Here is a 14,686-nt window from a genome sequence, read left to right as displayed (position 1 = left end):
CGGGGCAGGAGAACTGATGGGACAGGAGAAGTGATGGGGCAGAAGGGTTGATCGTGCAGGAGTACTGAACAGACAGGATCAGTGAACGGGCAGGAACTGTGAATGGGCAGGAAAAGTGATGGGGCAGGGACAAGAGCAGTGACTGGGCAGGAGAGGCAACAGGAAAGGAGAGGTGACTGGGCAGGAGAGGTGACTGGGCAGGAGAGGTGACTGGGCAGGAGAGGTGACTGGGCAGGAGAGGTGACTGGGCAGGAGAGGTGACTGGGCAGGAGAGGTGACTGGGCAGGAGAGGTGACGGGGCAGGAGAGGTGACGGGGCAGGAGAGGTGACGGGGCAGGAGAGGTGACGGGGCAGGAGAGGTGACTGGGCAGGAGAGGTGACTGGGCAGGAGAGGTGACTGGGCAGGAGAGGTGACGGGGCAGGAGAGGTGACTGGGCAGGAGAGGTGACGGGGCAGGAGAGGTGACGGGGCAGGAGAGGTGACGGGGCAGGAGAGGTGACTGGGCAGGAGCGGTGAACAGACAGGAGCGGTGAACAAAAAAAACGATGTATTTAGGGCCAGATCTCTGTACTGGGGTGAATGTATGACATTGTTTTGCATTCTGCCCATCAGTATTTCTTTTTGCTTTTGTCACCCCGAGTGGGACAGGAATGCCCAGACGTGGGTCCCGTGCTCTCCATGCCACTGAAATCAAGCTATCCTGGCTGGTGAAGGGTGAAACCCCATAACCGGTCCTAGGATGCTTGTTTCCAGTCCAGGGAGTACCTGGCTTGGCAGTTCGGGCTGGACTGTTCCCATTGGGCGCAGGTTCAAGATTGATTTGCATATTGATGGGTACAAACTGGAATGTCATGGTGAGAAAAAAAACGATTGATTTAGGCCCAGATCTCTCTACTGGAGTGAATCTATGACATTGTTCTGCATTCTGTCTACCAGTTATTCTTTTTGCTATATTATGATTGAGCAGCTAGTTGGCTGACATGAATATGAAGGAGCCTTTGTGGGTTTCCGTGAGTCTAGATTCTCCTTAAGTGTCCCTTTCTCTTCTAAGCCCTGCTTAACACATGTGTACAGGAGGAGCCCTGTATTCATGTCCTCAATGTTTGAGACAAAAAATACTCATGGATTTCTGAACAAGGAGAGTAAAAGCATTAAGGTAACACGTTGTTCCTGCTTATATTTTGCACCCTTTACATAAACCTGTATTCCCTACGAGTGTTTGCTTTTTTCTGAATTAAATCTCAAATAAACATGTGTATCCATTGTTTGAATTAAATAACGTTATAAGCTGTAACTGGTCAGTAAAATGCTAAACATACTAAAAATCGGTATGTTTTGTTATTTCTAGCCACACCCCTGACTCCGCCCACTGATCCAATCTTCTGTTATTCCCGCCCCCGATTCTCCACCCACAGTTCCCCTACTGTTGCTTTCAGAAGCGGTGCTGCTTCAACTTTCAAGATAAGTTGCCGTGTTCACTGTCAAAATGATTAGTGTAATTTGGGTTAGTAGACCACTCCACTTTGTATAACCTGCAGTCTCCTTTCTGTCCTTCCAGCTCACGCTGTTTTACGCACTCCTCTTGAGCCTTAGGTGCACTACGGCCTCGAGTTGGTCTGCTCTGCACCGAGCCTGCCTGTTCCTCAAGCAAACAGGGTCTGCAGCATCATTTGGCATCTACGGCCAGCCTTGGCCTCAAAACACTTTATAAATAATAAGAATCCTATGAAGCCCATACGACTTGCGTGCAGGGAGCCTCTCACTTGTATTTCCTGGCTGATATCAGCCGTGCGCTGAAACAAACACCAGAACCGCTGACACCAGGGGTTAACTGCCTCCCCCACCCCAACCCCCCCCCCCCTGTTTTGAGAATCTGGTCACACTACCCTTGATGTCTGTCTTTCACCCTCACACTAACCACCTCAGATCTTTTCACGTTCCCTTGCAGTAGTCTACGCTACACATCTCTCCCTTAAACCACCCAGCCCATCTTTCTCTGCATTCAGCTCTTCTCCCCAGCTCCCCAAACGGCCCACTCTTCTTTCGGCGCTTTCCTTCCTACGCCCAGCACTTCGTTGCATACATTTAGCACTGTTCTCTCCTGCATTCGGTGCAACCCCGTCTGTCCTTGTTTTCCCCGGTTCTCAGACCCCTCCACTTTGTAAAACCTGTAGCCTCCTTTCTATCCTTCCAGCTCACGCTGTTTTACGCACTCCTCGTGAGCCCTTCTAGGTGCACTCCGGCCTCGAGTTGGTCTGCTCTGCACCCTTGGCTTGACTGCAGTGCTTTAAATTAAATTATAGAAATGCAGGTAATCCCTATTTAGAGTACCCGCTTGCTTCTGAAAGGTGCCGGTACTCCCAAATTAAATATATAGCAGCACTTCTGAAAAGAGCTGGTACCCTTCCTTTCAAATGAAACAGGCATTTGCAATGCAATAGGTCTCGCATTTACGCGAGTTCGAGCTATTGACATTGCAAATAATAATGCCTTTTGTTTTTGTTTTTAAAACATAAATAAAAGGCATTGTTATTTACAATGCCAATAGCTTAAAGTCACGTAAATGTGAGACCTTTTGCATTGCAAATGCTTGTTTCACGGTGTGGGTAGCTGTGGAGTTTGGGCCTGGGTTCGGCTTCCAGCCAAGAACCTACCAAACCCAGGCATTTCGGAAAACTAGACATCCATGGGAGTCAAGGTTGTATAGTTTGCATGGATTACCCTGCCTTTTTCCTTACACGGTCCTTCAAACTTTGTCAAAAAGTACACATTGTTTTCACATTTCTGTGAGAGAAATTTCTGGTATCTGAGGATCCACATATTTCCTACCACCAAGCAATTCCCCACATTTCCTGATAAAAACAGTGCCCCTCTTCTGTGGATGGGGCGGTATTACTGTTTTTTGGGGCCGAGTGTAAAATCCTTGGTGTTTAGTGGGCTTTTATACCCCTGGGCGAGGCAGGGGGTAAGACTACTAATCTACCTACCAGGAGGCATAAAGACTTCATTTCCCCCTTTTAGGGTGAGGGCATTGTCCTACACCAGTGTAAGCTGTCTTCACCCCTTTTTGTGTTTTAATTTAACTTTCCTGGTGGCTAGTGTGCTTTCTGCCCCCTGGAGGGGGAAGTGTGGGGGGGGGGGGGGAGGGGTAGATTGGGAGTAAATACCCAAATCTGCTTCCTTAGAGCGCAGAAAGACTGTATGTCCCCCTTGGAGGCAAGGCCCCATACCAGAGTTGGTACCCATACATTTTTAGGTCTCGCCTAGCAAATGCAGCGCATCCGTTGCTTTGCCTTGGCGATACTCTATTGTTGTTGCTTTGATTCGGAAGGGAGACAAAACATGTGCGCGCCCGGACAGACGATGTGCACGCTCACGGTGTGTGCATCTACTTGGGCCTGGACAGCACATGGGCATGCACACGGCTTGTCGTTAAGCTTGTTTCAGCTGATGGGGGATATTGTAGCAAATAAAAATTCCAGTGTGAGACACCAGGTGGCAGCAACGGCACTACAGTTCAACACTGTAGAGTTGTGCCCTAGCGAGTGAAGTAGTGTGACCTACGTCTTTGCAGCATAGAAGTGTGCAGTGTGACACAGAGTTCAGAAGCATGGCGGTGTGAATATGGTACACTGTTATCCGTCAATGATGTGACCAGAGCTCCGCATCATGGAGGTGTGCTGGAGAGTGGCACAGTTTGATCCAGATGCCAGCATCTGTTATGTATGCTGGCTCAAGTATGGTGTCACCTGGAGCTCCAGCAAGAGTGATTCATTTCGGACAACCTAATGAAGACCATTTGGGGAGGCAGCCAACATTACCAAACTGATAATGCAACAGGCCTAGTGAATAGATGTAAACACCATTCTCTTAACCCAACGACTACATGCACGCCAATCTTAGATTCACGTTATTTTCTTTGTTTTGTGAATACCTATACTTCACAGGATGGGCCTTGAGAGACGTGAATATTAAACTCGAGTACACTGAAGAACTCAAGTACAAGTTCCAGTGTAATCCGTCATATAATCATTCATAATTATTTGAAGGCAACTGGCAGTGTGGAGGGACAGCAAAGGTCTTGCTTAGCTAGACCGTGCAGTTCCTCCGTCGCTTATCTGAAAATATTTGTAGTAGCATTTAGCGCTTTCTAACCCCTTCTGCGATGCTGGAGCACATTTTTTGATTGATGGTACAGTACATGGTGAGGAGTGCTTTGGTTGGAAGGTTGTCTTTGCTGTTAGCCTACAAACGTGCGAAGCATTTTGGTTAGATGCATGAATGACCAGATATGCTCTGATATTTGTGTTTGTGCATAGTTTAGCAATATAATAAAGAAAGATGTGAGATATAGACATTCACATTGTAGCTGCTTGCAATTTGATTTTTAGATTAGGCAGTCAAAAATTCCTCTCTGTTTCACAAATGATAAAATGCCTGGCCTAATGAAAGGCTTGCTATAAAAAAAAATGTAAACTCAATAGTAAGAAGAGCCACTTCAGGGATTTCTTTCCTTTTAAATTTATATTTCAAGTGTTTGGCAGCCATCCTTAGGTGGTGGCATATTCCTTTGTTCTTTTTGTGGCATATAATTACAAAAAAGAAGAAATGACAATGCACCAGCTTGCAGATCTGTTTGCTTTGCAAATGCTTGTTCAATTATAGTAATCAGATTTGGGACCTTCAGGGGTAGACTCCAGTAGAGTCCTCGAAGATGCCAGCTGTATGCGGTGGATCTCTTCACTTCTTGATTGAGATGCACGTGTTAGGCTCCTGTCTATGTATGACACATCACTTAGCACGTTAGCTGGTTGTCTTCTTTATTATAGGATGATTGTCAAATCAAATCAAATCAATTATCTTTATTTAGATATAACACATATATCTTTAAAAGAAGGTTACAAAATTCACATTGTGTATCAATAAATAAGATTAAAAAATCTTGAAGAATAAAAACATGGTCAGTTGACAGTCATTATAAAAATGGAAATTGTCTTCTCTTAAGCCTCTTTAAATAAAATAGGGTAGCTTGAAGCATGATGTATAGGGAAAAAAGTTGTCTCTTCCTCCCTTTTATATTATACTCGGCATCAATGGTATCCTACTTTTAGGAAGCAGCCGACATTCCTGAGGTTACTGGTCATTTTATTTTAACCTCCCTAAGGGTTGGAAAGTAGGAGGGGCACTTTAGCAGGGCCTCTTTTGATTGAAATTACGGTATGCTTGCAGAATGAAGGTTATGAGTCTTATGTTTAGGGATGTGTTTTCCGGATTTAAAGCTACCATGATAGCTTGCCTGCAAGTCCTGGCACCCAGCCTATTCCATTCTGGTTTTAGTCTCCGCCTGCGTTCTGAATTAAAAGCTGGGCAGAGGCAGATCACATGCGACATAGTTTCAGCTGTTTTGCCACACCCTCTACAAGTTAAATCTTCAGCGGTGCGTCGCCAGGAGGGTAAATCTTTCAGGAATCGCCAGTCGCCCATTCTAATGGCGATAAGGCTGCGCTTTAGATGGAGTGAATATGTACAGGCCAGATAGGAGGCGGGGGCTAGCCGTCTATAAGAGTTTACAAGAGCCCAGGCGTGACTGCGTTTCAAAAAGAGTGCTTTATCCATGATACTTGATCTCATTCTCACACCCTTTTTGATCCCTATTTTGAATGCTGTCTGACTAGGATTCAGGGCCCACAAATCACTTGCTGACATTTGCTGAATGGCGACTTTAAAGAGACGGCCGTATGTTCCACCTGGATTTTTCTGGGTTATTTCTTCCCAGACTAGGGATTCTAATGTATTGGGGTCCGCTTGTCTTAGTTTGTGACAGAGATTAAGATATGCCCCGATGTTGGAGGCATCGTAGTTTATCAGTCCCATCTCCAGTCTTATCTGTGCAGCAGATGCGGATTTTGGCAGCTGGAGAACCTTTTTATAAATTTTGGTTGTGTGCTGGTTCAAGGCTGTATTCAATTTCCCCCAAAATAACTCTATAGGATGATTGTGATTCTTTGTATTAAGTTTTTGTCTTTATAAGGTAAGTGTGAAAAGTATGGCAAACTCATAGTGAAGGTAAGAGCAGGTCCTTTTTCACCTCAGCCACAGCCTGCAAATAACTAACCGCTAATGGAATCTCCCTCAAACATAAACATTCAAAAACCTATTGGTTCATATTATATCATGAGAAAATATCTGTAAGTGTGTCGTCAACAATTAAAAGAAAAAAATCAAACGTCTTCCCTTCTAAGAAATTCCCTTTGCAAAGCAAGCCAGATGAATATTTATAGACAGAATAACAAAAATGATTAACAAGACCATTTATGTGAAACAAACTTTTTTACACAGAGAAAATGTCATACCTTTGTGCCTGTTTACTGTCTTTACTCTGTGATGGGCACACCAACCAACATATTGAATTATAGTGCGTGTTCAAGTTGTTAATCGGTGATATGCACACAATCCGTCCCGATATGATGTTGGAGGGGAGAAAAACGAGCATTTGCAATCCAATAGGTCTTGCATTTACGCAAGTTTGAGCTATTGGCATTGTAAATGACGATGCATTTTTTTTTTTTGGTTTTTAAATTCTAAATAAAAGGTATTGCCATTTACAATGCCAATAGCTTAAACTTGCTTAAATGCGAGACCTATTGAATTGCAAATGCTTGTTTTGTTTTAGCTTTCAATTTCCTGGTTGTGCTAATGGGCTTTCTGCCTCCTCCTCCCAAATCCCCCTCCCCCCCCCCCCTCTCTCGCCCCTCACCCCATGGGCAGTAACATGTTCCCATGGGAGAGCAAAGATCGATGGCTCGGTCCCACCCCCCCCCCCCAGAAAAAAATAACCCATGCTTTATAGTGGAAGCGGTGGGCATGACATTTCACGGTGATTGCTCCTCCACTGCGATTGCCTGGAGCAATGCAGGTCAGGAGAAGTATTTCCAGCGATACCTCCCTTTTGGCACAGTTCCCAGCAAGCGCGGATTCCCACTTCTTCCACGCATGCTAGAAAACCAGCTATCCATTTCCTGTTTGCCGGTCCTGCAACTGACATCATCGCATCAATAACGTGATCTCGATCACATCAGTTGCAGGACTGTCCCACCCCCTTGGACCTAAGGAGGACCAGGGGCACCAAAGCAATACACAACAGTTGCTGCACCGGTGCGGGACGCTTTGAATTGACCTACCCATCAATAGCATCTGGCCGTGAGCGCTCATGCGGGGATGTCCAAAGGGTTAAAAAGAAAATTGCATTATTGAACAGCAAATTACAATTCTAAGCAATGAAAGTAAGTTTTTACTGGCCTCTTCTAAACTAGAGGTATGTGTCAGATCTCTCAGTACTAAATAATGCAAATCCTTTTCTGTGGTATTCGTCACAGAGTTCACAATGCAAAACCTCTCCCTGTTGCATTTGTCTGGGAGTTAGCAATATCAAACAAACTCTTTTTCTCTGGGAGTTAGCAATGTAATAAAAACGCCTTTCTATTGCATTAGTCAGAGAGTTTGGAATGTAAAACTCTTTGCTCTACTGTATTTGTCACAGGCTTACAACATGCTAGGCAGCTTTTGATCGTATTTGCCACAGTGACTGTGTTAACAATGTAATGGACTTCATATGTACTTGAACAGGTGTACAAACTGGCAGGTAAATTGAAAACACCAGTGTATTCCAAAGTCATTCTTGACAGCTCGTCATCAACTGCCAGATGTAGGATCTCCTTCATACAAAGTTCCACGCATAAAATTACCCCAGCATTCTGCCAAGCTATTAACCATACAGTACTAGATCATGTCTATCCAATGAAATGCCCATAAAGCCAATCAATAAAGGGTCGTAGAAAAAAACTCCGTTCTGTATACAGTTTTAAAAAATATTTGTTTTTGATTACATGTACTCTCTCCGACTGGTGTTTTTTTTTTTTTTTTTTTTTTTTTTTTTTTGTAAGGGTTATGCAGTGTTTGAAAATGAAAATAGAGTTGTAAAAAATGTACCAAACCATACCTAAAAAAAGCTGGTTCATTAAAATTGGAGTGAGTGGAAGAGAAAGTGAAATTAAAGCCACCGTTGGCTGAAAAAATGTCCGATACGCCTGTCTGAATCAGGTTTGGCATGCACTTTTCTGTTTTGGGTTCTTTGAAATTTAACACAAGGGGAGCACCTCTCATCCATCCATTCTTTCTTATTGGCTTTTACTGCTTCACTCTATTAAACTAGTTTAGTCTAGATCTGGAGTAATCCTGCGTTAAGTGGATTTACTGCATCAATATTCATATTTTTGTTCAATCTCCACAGTGTTTTTTGTGTATATGTTGTTTGTTTCTTGCAGGGACAACTGTCTGTGTAATGGATGCTGCTGTTCTGTTAGAAGCTGGGTGGACAGATATGGTCCATGAGGTTTGGGTCACCATCATTCCAGAGAAAGAGGTATTTATTTTTGTTAATAAAAATAACCGCAAATGTGCACTTTTTGATTTTTATCAGAATGCACACCTCCAAGATACTGACCACAACTCAAGAGTCACCCCTTTCGGGGACCTTGAAGATCCTGTTCCTGTTACTGAGACCTTCATGTTTGGGAATTGTGGGTGCCACGTTCCTGAATTCCCTGGGCTTTTCTAGGTTTTCATGGCTTCAAGGACCCTTGAACATCTTAGTTAGTCATATTCACCAAAGTAGGGCTTCCTGTGTGGCATAGAGGAGCAGAAATGCTGTACTCTGTGCTGTTTATTGTGCCCATGCTGTTAGCAGCATTAAACTCTCTCATGTTTTCACACTACTTTCAACCAAGTTTGTTATGTGTAGCATTGGTCTTGGATGGGTCTGATTACACTTATAGGGATTGTTTGGGCAGTGTCATGTGAATTGTGTGTGTGATAGTGGGAAAAACACAGCACTAGTGAGTTGACTTTTGATGTGTAAGCGCTGTTCAGGTTAGGAGGTTGCATCTGTTGATTGCTATTTTCAGGAGGTGGAGATAGCATTGTGTGTGTTTAACCCCTTCGATGCTCATGACGGAACGGTTCCGTCATGAGCGTCGGTTGGCCTTTGCTCACGACGGAACCGTACCGTCATGAGCCCGTTGGCTCATTAGAACCTTCAGAACAGCGCGAAAATTCGCGCCGCGCTGAAGGTGTTAAATGTATGTATGAAATGTACTTCACACAAGGCAACGGACCTCTGTCCAGTCAGAGACATACAGAAAGTATTACTATAGAGGGGACCATTTTAGGGTTGCAGTGGCTTCATGGAGGTCAGAAAGCAATGAGACGTAGTGTGTAAGTAGTGTGAAGAGGGCAATCTTCTACTCCGCCTATTGATAGTTGTTGTGTGGTGGCTCGTAGATTCTGTACTGTGATGTTGTTCCAGATCTTTGTGGCAGTCCAGAAAAAGACTTGCTGCCTGATCTTTTCTTAGCACTTTACTATTGTCTAGTCATGAAATATAGCAGTTTAGGTAATGCACATGTCACTAGAAATCTTGATGAGGGAAGGTTTGTAAAGTAGGATCTTGTTGGGGGCTTCCTTGCCGATGACATAGTCAATTTTATAAGAGATGTAATCCTGCAGGAACAGCCAACAGATTCATTAGAGAGGGAGGTGTGCAAGTCTGTCTAATATCCTGAGTCTTTCAATTCGGCGGGATGCAGCATGCAGAACATACTTCATGGAGTGAGGTGGGATTCTGATGAATACTTTTTTTTTTTTACACGGTTTCCTCGCCTTTTAGATATCCACGCAACTCCAGTCACATCTCGACTCATAAAATGAGCCACTTCCTCCTGGGTTGCTTTTGTTCAGTTCAGGGAGGACCTGGCATGGCAGTTCGGGCTGTACTGTTCCCAAAAGAGTTAAGGACAAGACTGATTTGCATTTGTCTAGGTCCAAACTGAGGTTGCATGGTGTGCAAAATATTGATGGGCTGATAGAGTAATTACCAGTGACGGAGGTTAATTGAAGCATTCCAGCCATCTCTTGTGTTTTATATTTCAGTTTGTGTATATATATATATATATATATATATATATATATATATATATATATATATATATATATATATATATATATATATATATATATATGTATATGTTACTAGAACCAAGCTGTACACGGCTGATGAGCTCTAATAAGGGTGAAACCAGTCCTGGGTTGCTTGTGTTCCAGTTCAGGGTGGACCCGACTGTTCTCATGGTAGAAGAGTCATGTCTGATTTGCAAATGCCAGGGTCTAAATTGAGATGGCATGGTGGGCAAAATAACAGCAGACTGGGATGCGGGGTAATTACCAGTGGCTGAGATTAATTCAAGCATTTCCTCTATCACCATGGCGGACAAAGAGGCCAAACAACTAACAAATGCCCCATACTGGAATCATTACTGCATGATTCACCCATTAACAGAAAGTCTGAGATAAATAATACCATGGACATAATTCTTAAAAAAACTAGCAGAAGTGCATGACCTGGCAAAATCCACAAAAAGTAACACTGATATGATGCAGCAGGGACTATGTGCTATCACATCTGATATATACAACATTAATGCCAGAGCGACTGAGGTGGAGACACAAATCAGTGCCTTTGAAGAAAAACTGCCCTCTTAATCAGAGATATACAGAAACTATAGAATACCTCAGAGAGTCTTCAGAGAGATGTGGCAGAACTGGAAGATAGGAATCGCAGGGGGAACCTGCTTATTTTGGCCTGCCAGAGGGTTCAGAGGATTAATCAGATTCTTGCATCACCTTTCTAGAGAGATGGATTCCACAAATGACAGGGACCTCCTTTAAAAAAGAGTTCGAACTGGAGAGAGCTCATCCTATGCCTTAATTTAACTCTCCCAACAAAAACTACACACACCAGATTGTCTTCCACCCTCTATGGTAGGGGAAAGGTTGTAGCCTTACGGCTAGAGCGGTCAACCTCGAAGCTAGGGAACCAGGTTCGAGTCTTGGCCATTACCCTCATCATACTGTGATTCTGGGCAAATCATTTAATCTCCCCGTGCCCCCCAAAAAAGAATGTGTTAATCTGTACAGAAACTGGTGTTCATGTAAAGCGCCCTGATACCTGAAATCTTCGGGTCTAGTTTGCGCTATATAAAACCATATATTGTGGAAAGGTAAAAAATTTTTGTTTCACAAGATTACTCCAAATCACCAATCGAAATCAGAAAAGTCTTTCTTGCTCTTCGTCTCGGGCTTAAGAACTCCAACCTACAATTTTCTTTCATCGTCCCTGCAAAATTCTGAATCCAGAATCCAGGAGGATGGCAGACAGCAAATTTTTTGCGAACCCAGAGACTTGCAAACTTTTCTAGTTCCATAACCGCAGTGCTGCTTCACTGTTTCCCCACACAAGTTGCTCACTGCCGCTCACTGTTTTTATTGATCTGTTTTTCGTCAAGCACTCTACCTCTAGTTCTGGGAGACCTAGACACTTCCTTTCATAAGCTTCCGAACACGATGACACCATGAGATAACAAACTTGGTCATGGGTGGGCTAACTGCTCCACAATTCCGATTGCTATGCTTTAAGAGGGTGATGCTCGTTCAGTCATACACGCATCACAAAGGAACAGTAGCGCCTCCTCTCATAATGGCCTACGTCAGAAGCCCGGTGTTCCCCCTAACCACGTTATTTGACTATCCCAATCTGTAGTTACCTGCTTGAGGTGCGAACACTGACACCTTTTCACATGACCACTCTACATGACACCCCCAGCTTTGGTGACTTCACCATGAACACCCGGAACGCATCGGTAAATGGGAGCCACCAACATTATTGGTGTCCTCACTGCGCTCCATCTCTTCTCCTTTTTTTTACTTCTACTAATGCTATCACAATCACTAATCACAAATTGGGTTGTTGGCATTCGCTGTGTTTCCGCAGTGGTGGGCCTCATCCCGCTGTCATCTCCCTTACGTTCTATGTTCGAAGTGGGTGGGAGGGGAGGGGAGTGGGGTTGGGCAGGATTCTTGGTGTTGGGCTACTTTCTGTTACCAGTTATATTCCTTTATATTTTTTAGTAGTCTTTGTCTTTTTGATTACATTTCAATATTCTGTGCAGCTTGACAATCATTGCTCCTTGTTGTTAGATTCTTACCTCCTTCGTATATGCATGAAAACTGAGTTTCTGTAGTTGTCCCCCGGCCCAATACTAGATCCATGTTTGTTGGCAGAGACTACCAGCCTCGCTCCAATCACATGCCAATCGGCCTATTCACACAACACACTTCCATATACATGCCTTCACAACATAAATAACGCGTCCCCACACCTCCCCCCTCATGTAAATCTGAAAGTAGTCTCTCTAAACATATGGGCTCATAACCACCCAGTCAAGCGTAAGAAAATCGAAAATTACCTCTATAAACTTAAAGCAGATGTGATCCTACTACAGGAAAACAAAAGTCACCCATAAGGAAATGGCATTGTTTGGCTCAATACTTCCTTTGCTCCCTGCCATCAATAAAAATGAAGGACTAGTCATGCTAATCTAAAAAAATCAGGCATGTGTATCGATTCTTACATCACAGATGATGTATCGATTCTTACATCACAGATGATAAAGATAGATGGATCCTATCAAAACTCTCTAAAAACACCAGCTTTTTTATTTATTTATTATTTTATTTTATGGAGTTTGTAAAGCGCGCAGCTACCCCCGAAGGGGTGTCCCGGCGCTGAAATCCAGGAGTTTACTGAGTGGAGACGGGAAGAAAGAAAGGGCGGTGCAGAGAAAGTTAGAGTCCGGACAAGAGCCAGGTTTTGAGCTTGGCTCGGAAGACGGTTTCAGAGGGGCAGAACCTCAGCTCCAGAGGGAGGGAGTTCCACAGTCTGGCAGCAATGACGCCGAAACCTCTGCCACCGGTTCTGGAAAGTCTGAAGCGGGGTGAGATGAGGAGACGGAGGTCATTGGATCTCAAGGATCTGGCGGAACAAGATATCGAGATCCGATTTTTCAGGTAAGTAGGGCCCAAGTTGTTGACGGCTCGATAGGTAAGGGTGAGGACCTTAAACTGGATGCGACTGGCCACAGGGAGCCAGTGGAGTAGCCTTCGATATGCAGAGACAGATTGACGGTAAGGGATGTTACCAATCAGCCTGGCCGCAGCATTCTGGACAATCTGCAGCCTGCCAATCAGGTACTGTGGAGCTCCTGCATAGAGGCTATTCGCATAGTCCAGGTGGGAGGTGATAAGGGCCTGGGTGACTGTGCGGCGGGAATCAGTGGGAAGGTACGGGAGGATCTTTTTTATCATCCGTAATTTCATGAAGCAGGCAGAGGTGACCTTATTAATCTGGGTTTTACATGACAAGGAGTCATCAAATTGGAAACCCAGATTCCGCGCCGAGCGAACCGGGGTTGGGGCGGGATTAAGAGCTGTCGGCCACCACCAAACCGAGGGAATAGAGGTTTTCTGATTAAAAAACAGAACCTCCGTTTTATCTGCATTTAATCTCAAATGGTTCGTAGTCATCCAGCTGCTGATGTTATTCAGACATTGGCGGAAGTTGAGGAATGCGGAGTCCGAGTGGTCCCGAAAGGAAAACACCAACTGAGTGTCGTCGGCGTAGGATACCACCCTGACTCCGTAGGATTCCACGACGTCAGCCAGGGGGGCCAGGTAGACATTGAAGAATAGAGGGCTGAGGGCAGAGCCCTGTGGCACCCCACAAGACAGAGGTTTTTTCAGTGATTTGTAGGGGCGCAGTAGCACTTTCTGGCTTCTAGATGAGAGAAAGGACTCTATCCAGCCGATAGCAGTGCCACCGATGCCTATCTGCCTGAGACGGTCCAAGAGGATGGGGTGAGAAACCGTATCGAAAGCTGCGGACAGGTCGAGGAGAACCAACATGGCCTCCTCGCCCCTGTCCACGCACTCCCGAATGGTCTCCGACACCTCCAGCAGGGCCGTTTCGGTGCTAAATCCTGCTCGGAAGCCGGATTGGGATCCGTGAAGCAGAGAGTGGCTTTCCAGGTAATCAGTAAGCTGGAGCTGAACTGCTTTCTCCAGGACTTTGGCAGGTTTAGGGAGGAGGGAGATGGGACGGTAGTTGGAGAATATCGCGGGGTCTGCGTCTGCTTTTTTCAGTATAGGAATCACCAGTGCCTCCTTCCAGGTGGTGGGGAAGAAGCCATGGTGAAGGGAGGCATTCCAGACGGAGAGGAAAGGGCAGGCCAGTGAGGGTGCCAGTTCTCCCATGATTTTGGCGGGAACGGGATCAGAGGGGGCGCCGGATTTGCAGGCGATAAGCAATCTAATGGCCTCGTCCGTGCTGAGTTTGTTAAATGCAAGGAGAGATGGAGACTCAGGGGGATTGGAAGCAGAAGATGAAGTAGTTGTCTCAGTGGGGAAGGAGACACATAATTTATTTATTTTTTCTAGAAAAAAATCTGAAAGTCCCTCACAAAGGGCCTGACTAGCGGTGTTCTGGGGGGCTCTAGCCGGAGGATTAATAAAGTCTTTAACAACGTTAAAGAGCGTTTTGGAAGAGTTTTTTGCTCTGTTAATTTGGGTGGCAAAGTGGTCTTTCATAGCACCTTTTTTCAGTTTAAGAAACTGTTTGAGGGCCATTTTGTAGAGTAGTTTGGCATCAGAGTCGTAGTGGAGCCTCCATTTGCGTTCAAGAGCTTTACACTTGCTTTTCTCCTCCCGAAGGGAGGTGGAGAACCAGGGAGCCGAGGGC

The 14,686-nt window shown here is 44.8% G+C and overlaps 1 protein-coding gene across 2 annotated transcripts in view; it reads left to right on the top strand.

Moving 5' to 3' along the window:
* Positions 1-14,686, top strand: part of COASY (Coenzyme A synthase) — a 207,720-nt gene that overhangs the window by 174,872 nt on the left and 18,162 nt on the right. For both annotated transcript variants that reach the window (XM_086924104.1, XM_086924105.1), the window contains exon 8: positions 8,325-8,422. In XM_086924104.1, the coding sequence (XP_086780230.1) occupies positions 8,325-8,422 (98 nt within the window). The remainder of the gene's footprint in view (positions 1-8,324; positions 8,423-14,686) is intronic.

This window comes from Lissotriton vulgaris, chromosome 5 (genome assembly GCF_964263255.1).
Source record: "Lissotriton vulgaris chromosome 5, aLisVul1.2, whole genome shotgun sequence".
NCBI lineage: Eukaryota > Metazoa > Chordata > Amphibia > Caudata > Salamandridae > Lissotriton > Lissotriton vulgaris.
This window is presented reverse-complemented; position numbering and strand designations above follow the sequence as displayed.